This window comes from Astatotilapia calliptera, chromosome 17, assembly GCF_900246225.1.
Source record: "Astatotilapia calliptera chromosome 17, fAstCal1.2, whole genome shotgun sequence".
Lineage (NCBI taxonomy): Eukaryota > Metazoa > Chordata > Actinopteri > Cichliformes > Cichlidae > Astatotilapia > Astatotilapia calliptera.
The window spans coordinates 32876780-32895185 of record NC_039318.1 but is presented as its reverse complement, the minus strand read 5'-3'; the positions used below and the strand labels follow the sequence as shown (position 1 = coordinate 32895185).

Here is an 18406-nt window from a genome sequence, read left to right as displayed (position 1 = left end):
ATGAAAACACACAAATGGGCATAAAAGCACAAGTCTGTTTATTGTTTGTAAAGGCTAAGGGCTAAAAGGCACAAAACTGAGATTACTGAAGTGCAGATTGAGAACAAATTCCAACACGGGCACTCGTGGTGAGATGGCTCCTCTGAGAATATATGTCGACGTTTCCATCTATCTCACTCTGCCCTTGGCCTTTCCTCTCCCTTTGGCGCTGTGAAGTCAGACAAAAATATTCAACTGTTCAGCATGTGTGCATAGATGAATATTTTTAAGTTAAACTGCATAGTTTACACCTATTTGAACCTCCGTACGGCATTTTTCCTGCTATGGAAAGCATTAAAATTAAAACAAATAAGCTACTGAAGTTGTAATCATGAATAAATATGAACCAATTTACTGATCTTAAATCAAAAAAATAAGCAGTATTTAATAGAGGTGTGAATAGACACTAGATTTAAAAAAAAAAAAAAGACTTGATAACGATAAGCCGGATTTGGAGAAAATAAACAATGTTTAACTATTTAATGCTTATCTTCCTTCACCTGCTTGCAGTTATGATTATTTCATAATGTCTTTTAATAGTACCCAGGGAGTAATTCTGTAGTTTGCTGGCACACATGGAAACATTATTTTCAAGAAGCAAAAAGCTAGCTAAAAAGCTAGCTAAAAAGCTAGCTAATAGCTATTTTAACCTTTTAGCTAATGATGTAAAAAACACATTTAAAGTACATGTAGCAACATTAATGTATGGATAAAGTGGAATTGTTAGCTGACAATGCAAACTAGCTGGAAACATAGTCCAGTGAAAACGTTTTCAGAGCAGGGGCGGATCTAGAGAAATTTGGTTAGGGTGGCATGGAAATCAAACGGGGTGGCAAAATCAAAGCCATTTCTTTACACATTCAGGCGTTACATTCTGTAATATGTACTATATGTGGTTAAAACTGTGTTTTCCAACCTTTTGCAGCCATGTATTTCACATATTTTGCATCAGACAAATCACACAGCACACCACCGAACAAAAATGTCACAAAAAGCATATTGATAATTTTTCCCCGCGCACCAGGCATAGCGAAATTGGTTTGGTTTGTTTACCTTTTTTGCTTTCTTCTGACCACTACTCATCCTAGGGCCTTTTTCTGGGTGGGAATTTTCTCCAGGACCCAGGCCAGATTGACTACTTTTTTCCTTTTCAAATATTTATCTATTGCTATGCTGTGTCGTCTCACAGCATGACTATTATGGATTTTCTTCTTTGTTTTCTTCTGTTTTACTGGCAGTTGGCAACTCATTTAATTACAGCAGGTAGTTGTACTGCCCTATAGCGAAGGAGAATGTAATTGTTCTGATCGCTACTCATGCTGGTTGCTTAGAGTATTTATCAGGTGGAACCAGATAATCTTCCACGGCACACCTATGTGCCGAGGCACAGTGGCTGGGAAACAAGGTTAAATTACATCAAATGCAACACATTTACATATGTTACACATTTCATATAAACATTGTAACTTTCTTATTATCTTTAGCCCAAAATATTTACATATTTCAGTAACATAAAGAAATGTGAATTTTAATTTTATGTAGTGTATAGCCTTTATAATAAATAACCATGTAGCCCAATTGTAAGTATAACATCCAGAAAGCTACAAAACAAGAGGTGGATCAGTTAGAAATACAAGTCTAACTTTTTATGTTTCACAATCTTTTTGCTATTTATTTTTTAGTGGGGTGGGCACCTTATGCACATGCCACCACAGTTAATCCGCCCCTGTTTCACAGGACTTTACGCCCTTACTACCTTTACTGTGTTTACAGTTTTTAGAAGGCAAGTAGCATGACTTATTTATTCATTATTCATAACCATTTATTACTTCAATACCATTTATTACTTGCACAGCTGCTCTTATTGTTCTATATTTCTTCATATATTCTTTATATATTTTCTATATTGTGTATTTTGTTACAGTTATTTTATTTTTAACTTTAATTTTTATATTTTATTTTATTCTTTCCTAGTTAAATTTGCCCTTTATTTTAATTTTCATATTTATTTCCTATCCATAGTCTTTTAGTTTAGGTCACGAGTAGTTGTCTAAGCATTTCACTGCATATCGTACTGTGTATGACTGTGTATGTGACAAATAACATTTGCATTTGAATTTAGACAGGTTTCCAGGAGAAAGCTGCTTCTCTTTAAAAAAGAGCATAACAGCACAGCTTAGATTTGCAAAGGTGCATCGGAACAAACCACAAAACCTGTGGAAAAATGTCCTTTGGACAAACAGTGAAGAGTTTTGCCCATAATGCACAGTACAGAAAACGAAAAAGCAGAAAAATAGCACAAACACCTCATACCAGCTGTCAGATGTGAGGCCATTGTGTGAGGCAAGCTAAAGTTTGGCCCAAACTGAGTAACAGAACAGGACAGTGATCCCAAACACAGCAGCAAATCTACCACAGAATGGCTGAAAAATAAAAGAATCATGTCGCAATAGCCCACGCCAAGTCCAGACCTCAACCTGAGTGAAATGCTGTGGCAGGACCTTGAGAGAGCTATGCATAAATGAATGCCTGCAAACCTCCATGAACTGAAGCACACTGTGGGTGGGCAAAAGTTTCTCCAGAACGATGTGAGAGTCTGATAAAGCCAAACAGAAAAAGAAGGACTTCAAGTGGCTGCTACCAAAAGTGTTTCTACAAGCAAATGAATTATGGGATGTGCACAGTTTTTCACAGGACTGTAAAAGCTTTTTTCACATGATCGTACACAAGCATAAACATTAAAGTATAGAAACTTTCAAGTAGGGTTAAAATATTTGCCTTAAGGTATGACCACAACTTTGACAATTTGGATAAATAGTTGAAAATAAATATATGTCATATAAATGACAATATAATCAATATAATCAAAACAAGCTGCGGTTTCATTTTAACCAAATAAAAAGAGTGGAAATGACATTTAAAATATCTCGTGCCATGTTGGTACCTCAGTGTCTGGTACTTGAATGACAGTACATATCCTTGTCTGCATATAGATTGGTTTTGGGTTATGTTTCCTTAGTGTTTATACTAAGTGGGGCCCCATGTGCTATATGAAAATAAGAGGGACAGCAAGAAAGAGCTGTGATAGATGAAAGGAAAGGGCAAATGCCAAAGCATCATTCTATTAGACAGGGACAAAGGACACAATTTTATGCTGAACACAGCTGGCAAACGATGACTGTGTCCTCACCTTTGATGTGCAGCCGCTGTCTGTTTTGCACCCTTGCCCATAAGATCTGATACAGTCATAAAAATACAGGCTGCTTCGACACACAACTCACACTGTCTGTCCTAATTTTTGACATACTTAAAATCAAAAACTGAAAAATGTAAAAGATGAAAGGGAAAGATGAAAAAGTGTTGTAACAGCATTTAAGAGAATATAAACCAGAAAAGATGATAAAAATAAATAAAGGAAACTGCATACAAGCCTAAAAAAGGTTGCAATACACAAGAACTACAAGAATTTCTATTAATGAGGTGATCCTTTTCATGTCTGTTTCAAACAAAAAGAAGTTTGGCTACGTTTTCACGTGCCTGTGATAATTTGTAGCCCAGCTAAGACATCACGCTCCCAATTAATATTATACAGCATTATGTGAATTTTGGAGGCTTTGAGCGTAAGAGATAAGTAACATGCCCGAGAAAAAATGTATAAACGACCAAATTCTTTCTGAATAATAGAAATCCAATTTTCCCAGTGGGCCAAATGAGCAACTGAGTTGTGTTGTTGGCTTCACCAATAAACTGAACACAGATGTGCTCAGTGTTAATGTCATGTCTTTATTTAAAAAAAAAGAAAAAAAAGGGAGAATTAAATCAATTACCCATCCCTGGATTAGATTTCTCCGGGAGTGTTTAATCGAAAGGAAAAGCAAAATCACCTTGATACACAACAACATTTTTAAAGAAATTCTAATGATGCCCTTAGTGCAAATATGAGCCACACCTGAAGGGTGGTTCATAGATGTTACTTACCTCTGGCTGTTCTGAACACGAACCTGGAGCAGAGTGATCTGTAGAGGAAGAAACATGGAGGACATGCTGAGTCCAGGAAAAACAACAGACGCCAGCTGAGCCAGAAAAAGAGGATCTTCTGGTCCTATGGAGTAACTAGCTAACAGCATATTCTCCTTCATAATTTTATGTCCGCATGGCAACCTGTTCTGTGAACAGTCTATATTTAAGACATATTTTAAACAGACTGAAAGCTAATATTCGGATTACTGCTCATGTGTAACTTGGTGAATGTGTAAATCAAATAGTGCTTCCAGACACACAAAAGTAAACAAAGATTTTAGAAAGACTTTATTGCACCACACTGAATATGAAGCTACTTGCCTCTCCCCTATGTAATAAAACCTCAAATACAGCATCAATGGCTGATACTCAGTTGACAGTTCCAAGTAAAAGATTTGGAAAAACCACAGTTGCCATCTGCTTTAAATACACAACATTGCTAAAAATGCTAATGATAAAGTCCCAACATAATGCAAAAACAAATCTGACATTCACATTCTGTCTTACAAATTTAAAGTGAACCTACTATACCTTTGTTATTTTCTGTCAATTATATAATGTTGGACATTCATTTCCAAAGTTTTAAATAATGAGGTCCATGTATGCACAAGTAAACCTTGTAAGGCTTCAAACTACTTTAAACGCTATATTTCAGACATTGTTTCCTAAACTTGGCTCTCTCTGATGTCACTGAAAGCGGATATGCCTAATACGTCCATCTCAGTCGCACAGCCTAGAGTATGAACACAGCAGCCCCACCCTCTTTTATTTGTGTGATTAGTTGACTCGATGTTTAAACCTTGCTGCCCTTGCTAATCAGCACCAGATTAGCTAGTACTAAACATATTCATGTACAAAGGCAGGTAAAGCCTCAGAGGTGTTACGTACAGTGGCACTGAGAGGCCAAACGGATTGCAACTTAAGAAAACACCAGCAATAAGAAAAACGCTGCAAAAGCACACAAAAACCAAAGGAAATAGGAAAAACGAAAACAGAAATAGGATAAACGAAAACAGAAACAGGAAAAAACAGATTTCCAAAAGCGCAAGGGAAGTGTTTCTGGGGAGACAATAACCCGACGGACCAGTTGCAGGAACCAAAATATGCTAAGAATTGCGCTGGGAGACACTTAAATGAAGTGGAGGATCTATCGGTTTTATGAGGAAAGAAAAAATGAGAGGTAAGTGTGTTAGCCTGCCATTAGCCTAAAAATCCATCATCAGTATTATATCAATCATGATAAAACACGCCTACCACGTTTTGGGTTCCTGCAACTGGTCCGTCGGGTTATTGTCTCCCCAGAAACACTTCCCTTGTGTTTTTTCCTATTTCTTTTTTCTTGTTTCCGTTGTTGTTTTTCTTGTTTCTGTTTTGGTTTTTCCTATTTCCGTTGTGTTTTGTGCTTTTCTTATTGCTGGTGTTTTCTTAAGTTGCAGTCCGTTTGGCCTCTCAGGGCCACTGTAGAGTTAGGACACCACTGGCATCCCTGACAGCTAGCTTCACCTCCCTTTCTTACTGGACACTAGCATGAAAGTAACCAAGGCTACTGTTGCTAGCACTGCTAACATTAGCTCAGCTGTACAAACTAATCTGACACTGTGTGTATTTGCATCATCATACGTGGTGCGAAGTGCTATGCAATTTAGCAACATTTGAAACCCTATGTGCTGGGGTTTTCTTCCTGTTAAAACCGTGTTTTTCCTTCCCACAGTTACCAAGTTGTCTGACTGTTTGGGTTTTCTTTCTGATATTGTAAGGTTTTACCCTACAATGCAAAGCACCTTCAGGCAACTGCTGTTATGAATATAAATTAAATAGAATTAAACTGAATGAGATCAATAATGAGGCAATTAAGGGTTTCATGTAGCTCCTAAAATGTACACAAAATATTTGTTTGGCCAATTTTGATCTTTGTACATTTAATATGTGTGCTTTAAAATGTTTTCTTTAGATTTTCTGTCTTTTAGACTAGTTGACTAGCCTATTTTTTCCACCAGCAAATTAGTCAGAAGGCGGCCTTAAAGAAAGAGAGAACATAAAACAGCTTTTATTTGACAGTGAGTTAAATGTGATGGTGTGCAAAAAGACCCGGTATCATGTAAATAAGAATTATTTTGAATTGTAAATCATAAAAAGCCCACAAATAAAAACATGGAAATCGCCATATCAGGGAACCACGGACTCTTTTCCCCTTGGACGCCTACTACTGTCATAATTCAGGCCTCCTTCTGGAACCGAATGACTTTCTCCCTGTACAGCTTAGTAGGGCTATTATTGGAAAAACCCGGAACCTATTTTACTGATTGTCAAAGCACGTCTTTATAAATATATACTGAGTTGCCAAATCTTGCCATTAAGGATACAGGAGAGGTCATCAGATGTTGTTTTTTTAGGTTAAAGAGTTAATGTGAACCTTGTAATATTAGATTTTTGTTCTGCTAAGGGAATTAGAATCTTAGAAACAAAGGAAATAATTAAAAAAAAAACCCTTTTTCCTTTGTCTTGTGTCTCTGCCTTCTTGTAAGTCAGACCTCAAGTACCGTCTCAACTCTGTACTGTCTCTTAAGGTCCAGGATTAAACGGCCACACGCTAGCTTCACCAGCACACACCACTGTTTTCACCTCCTGTTTATAACTTACTCACTCAGCGGTCAGTCAGCTCTGGTTCAGCCCTTTGAGACTCAGTTTTTGACCCTTTGACACACAGACCAAAAAACCAGAAGGCTCAGACTCGTCTTTAACAGTTACTCACAAATTCTGCTGCTCAGTGATGGAGATCTGGAGCCAGCTGATCATTTAAATAGAATGACTTTGCATTAAGTTTGATTACTGTTAGCTGATATTTTAACAGGTGCAAATAAAAGCTTGTAAATCAAAAACCGGTGTTCACTATGTCATTGCACGGCACGTAATATCCAGAGGCGAAATACTTACATCATATTTCTGTCTCATCAGTGTCTTGGTGAAGTCAAACTTCTCAGCCTCCAGCATCCACAGCCACTGATAGAGCTCATTGGCCTTCTCCCTTTTAATCAAAACCAGGAGGAATATAAAAAGTGAAAACCTAAAGGCCAAAAGGCTCAAACTGTAATGGGAGGTAGATGAGAGTTTATGCACCGCCAAATCACCTGCAGCAGACTTGAAATGTGGATTTAGGTGTTTGAGCAGAACTGTGAACAGTAGTGTCCTTACTTCAGTTTGTCCTCGTTGAGACGCTCGACGTTGAGAGGTTTCTTCCTCTCCGCCAGGATCTTTCTTTTCTTCTCTCTCTCCGTCTGCTTCTTCGCTCCCCGCTTTCCGTCTTGCTGTATGTGAGATTTAATGAACGTGTAAAATAAGGAAGAGACCGCATTTACATAATAAACAGGCAAACTGTGAAGCTGATCATATTTCCTATTGCTTTGAATGCAAATGTGTGCGCGTCTGTGATCACTCACCCTCTGCTGGAAGCCAGAGTACTGCTGAGTCATGTTTGTGAGAGCCTTCTTCTTCTTGGCGTCTTCGTCCTGCTTCCTGCGGGCCTCTTCCTGTTCCTTCCTCTCCTTTTCTTCCTGTGACACGGATTAAAGAACAGAAAAGAGAAAATGAAACCATCTGTCCACTTGTCTTTCCAGCCACTAAAACAGGACTGAAGATAGCATCCTCCAAACGTTCTGACGTCCTCTGATGTCATAAAAAAGAATGTAGCGTCCATTGTCGTTCATTCTCAAAAAGTTCAGAATATTGTTTTTATGTGAGCAAGGCTATTCTATTGTGCAATCAAGGTTATTTTGCACATAAGATTAACGTCTATGTGCAAAATACATAAATAATATTTTTACTGCCACTTGGGGGCAGCAGAAACAAGCTGTGAATCCATCACTGACATACCGGTGGTCTCATGTTTTAAGATAAGTTAGAGCACTAAAATAAATTTTCCTACTTAAATTCCAAGCATTCACTTGGAGATGTGTTTGTGACCATAGCAAGTTTAACACTAGTCTAATACTTCTGTACAATTCTGGCTCCTCTTAAGAGAAATATTTGGCTCTACACTTGCTAACAACGCCTTTCTCCTGTGGCTGAAAATGAGGCTTTATAAAGAATCAGTGAGTCAAATATCATCATTTGACCCATTGTTATTATTAAAAATGTTGAGGGCAGGTTTAAAGTAAAAAAAGAAATTGTAAAATGGAAAGCAAATATCCGAGTGCAAAGACTTTGTGTTTATCCCAGTTTATGGAATCTGATTCAAACGTAAATTTTCACTAGCCATTAAAAAGCCAGTGCGTAACATTACATGAAAACAGAGGACAAACAGATCCAGGATGGTTCTTTTTTTTGTTGTTAATTAGGCTTTTGCAGACTGTACTCTAATTCTGTTCAGGAACGTGAGTAAAACCACAGCGTGTCAGCTCCTGGAGGCAGGACACTCTTCGTTTATTGCAAACATTATCACATTCTGAAAAAAGGCAGAGGCAACTGCATCTAGAAACTCACAGCAAGCCGATTCTGCCTCTCCTTCTCATGCTCGGTTCTGATCCTCTGTTGCTCAGCTCTCTCAGCACGACGCTTCTCCTAATCATCCATGCCCACACGCAAACACAACCACACACACGCACACATAAACAGAGTGTAATTGTTTGCTGGGTGGTGCATCACTGTAGCGATCTGGCACGCTTTCCTGGAATACTTACAATCCTGTTAACGAGAGCGATGAGCTCCTCCTCGTCCTTCTTTCTCTGAATGAAGTGGGCCTCGATCAGAGATTGCAGCTCAGTCAGATCCTTCTCCTGACGCTTCCTGTGGATATCCTGCAGTCACGTATAGATGTTTTTAGTTCTCTACTGAGCACGACTCGTATGCATATCATCTCCAGTACTGGCTTCACGCTAAGATCTACATTTTGGCAAGGAAAACAGGCAGACACCCACTAGTACAGTCCTCAAACATGCAGCACACATGAAACTTGATGATTATATACACTAACTGATCCCTTTATTACTGCATGTTAATACAAATCTCTAATCACCCAATAACTTAGCACATGGCAGCAACTCAGTGGTTTCAGGCATATAGGCATGATCGAGAAGTTCAAAGTTAGTGTCAAGTAAGGTGTTTAAAGTGACTTTGGATGTGGCATGGTTGTTATAGTATTTTGGAAATCTGCTGAGATATTCCCACACAAACATCTCTAAGGTTTAGAGAAAATGCTCGGAAAATAGAAAACATCCAGTGAGCAGCGATTCTTTGGGTGAAAATGCCAGAGGTCAGAGGACAATGGACACGATCCTTCCTTCAGGAACTCAAATAATCCCTTGTTACAATAAAGGTATGCAAAAAAAGCATCTGTGAACACACAACAAATTTAACCTTGAAGGAAATGACAGCAATACAGCAGCAGAAGACCACACCTGGCGTCATTTAAGAACAGGAACCAGGCTATCATTCACAGAAGTTGAAGAATAGAAGATTGGAAAAAGGTTGCCTGGTCTGATGAGTCTTGATTTCTGCTGTGATGCTCAAATGGTCGAGTCTGAAATTGTTGCATAGGCAACATACCAATATGGATCCATTTTGTCTTGTTGTGCATCAGCGGTTCAGGCTCCCACAGTGTGGGGGCACACTTTAGGCATCTTAATAGCAACTGAGCATCATTTAAACACCACAGCCTACCTGAGTGTTGTTGCTGACTGTGTCCAACCCTCTATAACCACAGTGTACCCATCTTCTGATAACTGCACTATGTCACAAAGTTCATTTGCTAGTTTAGTCATCCTAAACTACTTTCTTGAACATGACAATGAGTTCACTGTATTCAAATAGTCTTCACAGTCACCAGATCTCAATCCATTAGAGCACCTCTGGGATGTGGCAGAACAGGAGATTGATATGATTGGCGAGTAGCCGAGAACTCTGCAGCATCTGTGTGATGCTGTCATGTCGATATGGACCAAAATCTCAGAGGAAGGATTCCAGCATCTTGTTGAATCTATGCCACCAAGATTAAAGGCAGTTTTGAAGGTAAAAGCGGGTCCAACATGGTACTAGTAAGGTCACCTAATAAAGTGGCTGCTGAGTGTATCTTTTTAACTGAAGAGGACCAGTACTTATAACCAAAGCTTTATCAAGAGCTGTGCTTCACACCCACTTGTAGATACATGCAAAAGTCAGATAAGCCTTTGATTATGTCTTTTTAAGTGTGAGTCCACCTACTCATTTTTTAATTAGAAATTAATAATTTTCTATGTTGCCAAAAAAAAGAGATGTATTCTAAATTCATATTTAGAAATAGCGCTGCTCTCCCCATCTAACTCCAAGGCAAGCCATGTTGAAAAATGCCACACTGTTTCTTTAAATTGGCTTCAGTCACTCACATCAAAGTCGACTTTTTCTCCCTCAGGTATCTTTGGCACAGTCAGCGGTGGTGCAAACAGCCTGAAATATAACATCTCTGTGTTACAATGAGAGGAACTTTGAACAACCTTATTGCAAGTTGGATAAACTGATTAAAATTCAAATAACAAAAAAAAACCAAAACCCAGCCCTACTTTGGTTTAGGTTTGGATTCATCTGTCATATCTGCAACAGGGAAAATAATAATATATTATGGGTGTATATGTGTGTATCCAGTGTCCTAAAAATCTTTATTTTATTGGATTTTTCCATTATTTTAGCAGTGATGGAGAGCATCTGTGGATTTTTTATTTCCTTTTGTTTGGTTATCAAAGACGGGTTGAAGACACCAGACATTTTTGGTAAACTAGAGCAGTGATCAAGCTATTTTCACAAGGCCTTATCAGCATGTAAAAGTACCTTCATCCACAGCTGGAGACTCGGCTGCAAAAGGACAAAGGAAAATGTTAGTGCATCAGCAGGTGGAATGCAAATGGATTTCCTTTTATTATTTCCAAACTCCATTTCACTCAGCTCTGATATTTACCCTGTGTCTATTGATATGAAAATCTTTCTTGCATGTCAGGGTCGGAAATGGAGTCTAAATCGTTTCTGTATAACGTGTCAAACTAGAGTTGCTCTAAGTACTCTCGGGGTTGCAAGCCATGAGCCTTAGTTTACCTTGAAACAGTGGAGGCATCTCTTTGATAAATGTGTATCAACCATAAGGGCCAAAATAAAATTGGACGATATTGAGATATTTACGCTGCAAATGAATGCCTCGGTACGGGAGAAAATCAAAACAATTGGATTTTATTACCTGACAAAGATGCGCACAAAAACAACTGATATAGTCTTGTATATGCACCCGTATACATTACCGTCTTCTGCAGGCTCTTGGCGAGGGCAAGGCGAGGAGACAGTAGATGAGGATTGCAGGAAATGGAAAACAACTTATCAGTTAAGACTGCTCGTAGATGGACAAGGCGCTGAACACATTTGTTATGTTTATTAAATAATAGAACGCTAAAGTTAAGGAAAATAACAAGAACAGTTGGTGATGAAACCCTCGCAAGAAGGCCGTAATTTCCTATAAAGCTAAAAGGGAAAAAGAGGTCATTACCTTCAGCTGTTGAAACCGGGGGTTCTGAGGGGTGAGAGTAATGAAAATATGATTAGATGCTGTCACTCTTTAATCGATGCAATGCATTTTCCTTCTTAAAACAATCAAGACATGTTTGCCGTGGGATAAACACGACTAAATGAATGTCAAACATGTGTGATCTGAAATGAAAATTGAATTTCAACACCCAGAGCTCTTCTTGCATTGCACGCAGTCGCTTTTGTCTGAGTAGGTGTCTCTATTTTTTTTTCTTTTTTCAAAGATCCTGGCAAATAAATCTGCCAAACTCAGCAGGCAACTCCTGGGGAGCCAAACATATAATTAGCGAGTACTGAACATAGGAACGTTTATAATGATTTAGTTAAGGAGGTAATGATGAAGTGAATGAAGTATCGTTTCAATTTGATGTGGAAACGGGAGAGACGATGTTAAAAATCCTTTTTTTTATATTTCAGTGATCTCATCTGATGTTTAGAATGGTGCAAGTTTATGAAATTAATCATAATTTTTCTCCATAAATATTGTTACAATCGAGGAAAAACATTTCTTCACAATGGAGGAGAAAAAAATGTACAAAGAAGAATTACCTTCGACTTCAGGAACAGCTTCTTCTGCAAAGCAAGAACAGTGAAGTAAACTTATTGAAGTAAACTTCTGTTGCTCTTGGGTGAATACAACAACAACACACAAAAAAGGGCATGATACAACAGAAACAACCACAATAATATCCCACAAGTGTGTAAGTAAAGAAACATGCTTTGTTTACAGACAAAAAAAGTCATACAAACCTTTTTCTTTCAGCGTCTCCATGACTGAGTGAACAAAATATGGATTAGTGGATCAATGAGACTCTTGCAGACAGCTTGCGGCTGGGTTTTGGTCACACTCTGAGCACTGTGATGTTGTCTCTTGGGGATGCACTGAGAAGCAGTGCTGGTGTTTGACATTCATTTTGAGCAAAGCCAAAAACTGAACCCGAGAGCGGTTTGCAACAGGCCAGATATCAAAGCAAAGCCTGAGCACATGTTTTATATATGACTGTTACCAACGCTTATCAGCGCTCCTCTCCTTTACAAAAGTAGCCTCTGAATGCTTCAGTGTAAAAGTTCTCCAAAATGAAAAGTTTGATAAGTAGGGTAGCAGCAATTTCTGTTGGGCATGTACTGTCACAGCTCAGGTACCTTTTGATAGAGCCAGGCTAGCTTTTCTGTTTCCTGTAATTGTGGTTAATGGGAGAAGTTTTGTTAGGGTAAAGAAACCAAGTTTACTTGGTTAAGTTTGAGAAAATATTGTGGTTTGGCTAGCCAGTCTGACATGTGCATATTTGTGCTAACCTGAGCTAGCAGATGCTCCCAAACTCATCAAGCTAGCCAATGCAACCAAATTGTAAACTGTACTATACTACACTCCACACTTTATTAGTTCCACTACTACTGGGTTGGACCTTTTTTGCTTTCCCAATTCTCTTAAGCCTCTGTGGCATAGATTCAGCAAGGTGATGGGGACTTTCCTCAGAATAAGGGTGGATTGTCATGTTATTATTGCCAAATTCCAACCCTATCTAATATCACAGCAGACACAGAGACTCATCAGAATAAGTTTTTACAGTCTTCTGTTTTCCAGTTTTGTAAACCCTTACGATTTATAGCCTGCTGCTGTGCAATTTAGAGATGCTCTTCTGCATACCTTGGTTGTAACGATGATTATTTGAGTTACTGTGATCTGACCATTCTCCTCTGACATCAGAAAGGGATTTTTCTCCCAGAGAACTGCTGCTCAATGGATATTTTCCCTTTTTGGGGCCATGGAGATAGCTTTGTGAGAAACTTTCAGCAGATCAGCAGTTTCTGAAATACTCAGAATCAACGACCATGCCATGTTTAAAGATTCTCAGTTTGAACTGCGTCAAACAGGTCATTTTGACCATCTCTGCATGCCGCAATAAGTTGCTGACACATGATTGGCTGCTTAGATATTTACATTAATGAGCAGATGAGTAGGTGTACCTCTTCAAATGACTGGTGAGTGCAGTTCTTAAAATGAGTCCTTTCCAAAAAAACAGATGTTATGCAACTCATAACTAAGACTAAAGGGGTCTGAAGAAGGGCATATCAAAGGTAGAGAGAAGTTTGCCTTTTTTTCTTCTTTTTAATTTTCTTTCACAGCTGAGCTGGGTTTAGGAGACAAAGTACTTGGTTATGTTTAGAAACAGACTGTGGTTTGGCATGAAACACACCCTTTCAATAACATAACCATGATTTAGAGAGGCTTACTGGAAGAAAACCTTCACTCACATTAACATTATTGCCTGGAAATATGTCACGTGACAAGAGACGCTTAAGCATGGACGTAGGGGTAAAATTACTGTACAAATACAATAAATATATGGGAATCCATCTTATCTGGAAAATAGCTGTTTTGGGGATAGGTGATTTAAAAATGCTGCTGCAGCCACTGAGAAATTAATATAATTAAATGTGAAGCTATTGCATAACATACCATCATTTAAAAAGAGTAAGCCTGGTGTATTTTAACAAAGGCCCATGTCGCTACAGGCACGGTGGAGTGAAAGTAGCATATTTAAGTAAACTTTTTCTCTAAAAGTCAAACTGATTAGAAAGAGTCAAATCGGCAACCTGGTTAGTAAAACTTTCAGAAGACTAAAACCCACAGTACACTGTATACATACTGAGATGAACTGTACAGTCCTGAAAATGTCACGGAGACATTTCCAATATAAACTGACGGCTAAACATGAGCTGACACATCGGTGTTGACAGAGAGGTTGTTAACATTCAAAAAGAAAACACACATAGCCAGCTTGCTATGGCTTTTTATCCCTGACAGCAGACACTGTAATGGCAACAGACACACCAGAAACAAGATGAAGCACACGCAAAGCCACTCAAGAAGCCTTTACCTTCCTCTTGCTGCGTCTCTGCCTCTGAGCAGACATAATCAGGTCAGCGTATAGAAGCGAGGAATGACATTTTGGTATATAAAGAGCAAATTCTCACAAAACCTTTACTTACCTTCCTCCCTGAAAATGCAGGAAGCAAAGACGTAAACTTTAAAATCAGCTGATTTTGTGTATTTATAGCTGTGTTTCGAGGGCGTAGTGAAGGTACTCACAGAATCTCCTCGATAACTTCTACTTCTAGCTCTTGATCACACATCTTGGATCACAGTTACCTGCATCGGAGAGCAAAACATCAAAAAGTCGCCACACAAATTTAATTTGATACATTTTTACATAAGAAAAGAAGCAGCTGTTGAGACAACACGAAATCATACCCACACGTATCCATCCGGGTCATTAGGGCGTTCACATTTATTTGTACATTTCACAAATTTTCGTGCTGTGATTGCTCTGATTGTTTTCTTGACATCTCATTGCCTGTAATGTTTTCGCAAGCCCTCGAGATTTTTTCCCCCTCGAACAGATGGATCAGATCTTTCTTCTTTTCTTCTCCTTTCGGTACTTTTATCATTTGTGCAAACAACTAAACCAAAAATCCACAAAAAAATATTTAAATTAAAAAAAACAACTTGGCTACATGCTGTGAGATTGGAGCAGTTGTAGAATCCGAAACGATTCCACCATGGGCACTGCAGGCAGAGGCCCAGGGCTTTAAACAGCTCCAGGCCTAATCCTCAGCCATTTCCTTTTGGCGCTGATCAAGGCTGCAGTCAGCCGACTAGAGTCTGAAAAGCACTGAAAATATCAGGCTTGCATGAGTTCTTCGGGGATGCACTGATGTATCTGCAGCCACACATATTGCATTGGCTTTGATACGTACACTCATAAACAGTTTCCCAGGTACTTAAAAGGCTTTGAAGTAGTGCAAGAAATCTCCATCATAACAGGTGCTATTTAGCGTGATGGCAATGCTTAACTTAATATATTTCTTTTAAAAGCAGTTGTATTTGATTTCAGTACAAGCTCGGTTTATTAAGCGGCCATTACCCTCTTTTTGTTTACTTAGAAATCAATTTTCTTGTCATGATCTGTACTACTCAGGCTGAGTGGCTGCTGTTCTGAATTTCGATTTCTAAAGTCTTAGAACCTTGATACAGCCATGAGGATGTCATGAAGGTTAAGCTAGACTTGTAACAAAAAGATTGTGTTACAAAATTGTAGCGTGGGGTTTGAAAGAAGTGTGTGTTCACCTAACGCATGAGTGGACTACTGTTTTGAAGGCTGATGCTTGAGATTTCAGATGTAGCCATCTTGGCACATCTGTCATTCACTGTAATATTAAAAAAAATGTATTCAGAATAGAAACAAAAGCCAAAAGCTGGGCAAGGTAGAGGGGTGGATCTGATTCTAGTGATGAAGCCCATTAATTCACTAAGAAAACAGTGAATTAACTGACTTCTATTTGGAACCACAAAAGTTCCCCCTCAATGGCCATTAGAATAAATGCAAGTCTAAGGCACTTCTGCATTGTTTTTACATTTTATACCTGGAAATTATACATGGTTTAAAATCTAAATTCATATTTGAATTGTTTAAAAACTGATCATTAAATTGCCTCTTTTATTGTGTTACACCAAAGTTTTGAAGTATTTAATGTATTATGGCATTTTCATGGAAGCAGTAAGAATGAACATAATTTTTCACAGAACTGTATCCAGCCCCTGAAAACGTTCTTATTCACAACTTTATAGATAATCAGATCATAGGTCAAGACATCTCAAGCTCCTCTCTTTTAATTTTTCATCGTTTCTTTCACAGGAATAGGATATAGTTTTGTAAATACCTCCCTCTGTAAAAACACAACCTTTATTTTGATAAAGAGCACAAACAAATGTATTTCTGATGTCTTTATCTGTTTCTCGTGGAGGTCCTTCATGAAAGTAATCATTGGTGTATCCCTTTGAAATCAGAGAAAGCTACCTAACATTAAGAAAATGAAATCATACATAGAGTAAAATTCACATAGGAACACGGTCGATCCAGCTTCTGTAACAACACCATCAAAATGTCAGAGTCAAGGTCATGCTGCTCAGAGGAAGGGATTCAATAAGGTTCTTTATATGTAACAGTTACATGTCGGAAATATGGTTGCGCAGAGCACCTCCTGGGGCCGTGTTTTTTTTCCACATGCTTATAAATCACCGAACCGTAAACGCCAATGTCAGTGGGTCAGAATAGAAGGACCGAGGGCGAGGGTCTATTTATAAGAATAACAGAGCAAGCTTTTGAACAGGTGCTGAACAGCTCCTCCAGACAATGGGCTTGGCTCACCTCGCGCATACTCACAGTAAATCAATGAGCTGTGACTCAGGCTATTTTTGCCATTGCAGTTTGGTCAGCTGATTGTTTGGGGAAACATTTTCACAATACCTCTGGGTAGACTCTCTTGCTTTTTAAAGTCATATTTGGTAACAGATATTTGTTCTCATGCACACGTTGAATGGATGATGAAATAAAATTAGCTCCACATCCCCAGTTCCACCCTCGCTCCCACTGCCTGGATGCCGTCCTGACCAGCTGCACATTCAATCTCTGCACGCCATATTTACACCTTCTGTATATGGTTACTGCCCCAAATGTATGCTTCTGTTTAAATTCTGCTACATATGTGCTCAAATTCACACATCGCGGCGCCTGTGGAGGCCCCAGTGTGGTTACTTGTGGCACTAAACTCAGCAGCTGACGTCAAAGGGCCAATGCAAAGGAAGAAAAAGTGAGCGAGACCAAGAAAGGTAGAGAAAGCTGAAATGAAAGAAGGCCATCTGGTTGAAGAATAATACTAACTGGAAACCCAGAAAGAATTCACAATGTATGAGAGCTGTCATGGCCGGGTATTAAATGTGTATTTGCTTTAATGAATGCGGTCAGTCCCCGTCTGGCTGAAACTGTGGAACAACAGAGAGTCTGACAGCGGCAAGAATGTTGCGGGTGCTGGTTTCAGCATTAGGCAGCATTAAGTTAAAGCCAAAAGCATGCAACCAACTCCAAAGTCTCAGGAGCGAGCTTAGCACCTTCCACAGCGTGATATACACAGTTTGGATTAGAATACAGAAAAAAAAGAAGAAGTCATCATAAAAATGGCCAAGCCAGTTTGATCCATTACATCTCACTACGTATGAGTAACAGGTAATCGTTTGATCATGCTGATGGGTTTTACGTATCTAACTCAGGAGCGCTTTAATTGCAATTATTGGCCTTTTTGACATCATGCACCCTGAGATGATGGCCATGCTCAACTCTTACCTCCTATATATTCCTTGAAGAAAAAATGGGATTAGCCACAAGTACTGGTCTTATTCTTCAGCTGCCAGACAAAGACAAGTTCAATCATCTGCCTCCCAACCCACAGCGCACACTTAATACAGCCCTGTTTGTCATGTGACCACATATCTTTTCTATGACTGGTCAGGATGGTCAGTTCTATTGTTGGAGGCAGACAGATGAGTTATACCTGGACAGACATGCTGCCTTTGAGTGCTCACCGTAATCCGCTACACATGATGGGAGAAATTGGAAATACTTTTCACTTTAGAGTCATTTTAAAGAGGGCTGTCAGAACGTCATGGTTTTTGTTCCTTTAGAGAAATGACACCACAAAGCTGTGCTCTGCTGGAGTGGAAGTACAATTGCCTTCAAACTTGTACCTTCAATTACACCTCAGCCAAATAATTTCATACAGAAACATGTTTTTGCGATTTTGACCATCGTCAAACTCATTATATTCAACTTTTTCCAAGATTGCCTATTATATATTAATTTTAAGGACAGGATTTCTAGGCATAGCCAGGTGGAGGTGTGTTTCCACTTTGGTGGAGGCCTTATCCAGTGAGCGGCAGTTCTGCTGTAGAAAATGCCTTGAGCAGATACAG

At 38.9% G+C, this 18406-nt stretch overlaps 1 protein-coding gene across 2 annotated transcripts; it reads right to left on the bottom strand.

Annotated features, from left to right (window-relative positions):
- Positions 1-15: 15 nt before the first annotated feature.
- On the bottom strand, positions 16-17884 carry LOC113009098 (troponin T, fast skeletal muscle-like). Of its 2 annotated transcripts, XM_026147204.1 has the most exons (17): positions 17781-17884; positions 14690-14749; positions 14590-14597; positions 14478-14501; positions 12145-12168; positions 11558-11581; positions 11316-11330; positions 10855-10878; positions 10590-10620; positions 10416-10476; positions 8736-8852; positions 8539-8616; positions 7497-7610; positions 7252-7364; positions 6994-7084; positions 4018-4055; positions 16-208 (listed from the first exon to the last, which is right to left on the bottom strand). In XM_026147204.1, the coding sequence occupies exons 2-17, from the start codon at positions 14731-14733 to the stop codon at positions 169-171; spliced, it is 846 nt and encodes a 281-aa protein (XP_026002989.1). In that variant the 5' UTR covers positions 14734-14749; positions 17781-17884; the 3' UTR covers positions 16-168. The 2 variants fall into 2 exon arrangements, with proteins under 2 accessions (XP_026002989.1, XP_026002990.1); XM_026147205.1 differs by lacking the exons at positions 14478-14501; positions 14590-14597; positions 14690-14749; positions 17781-17884 and adding an exon at positions 12346-13244.
- Positions 17885-18406: the final 522 nt, after the last annotated feature.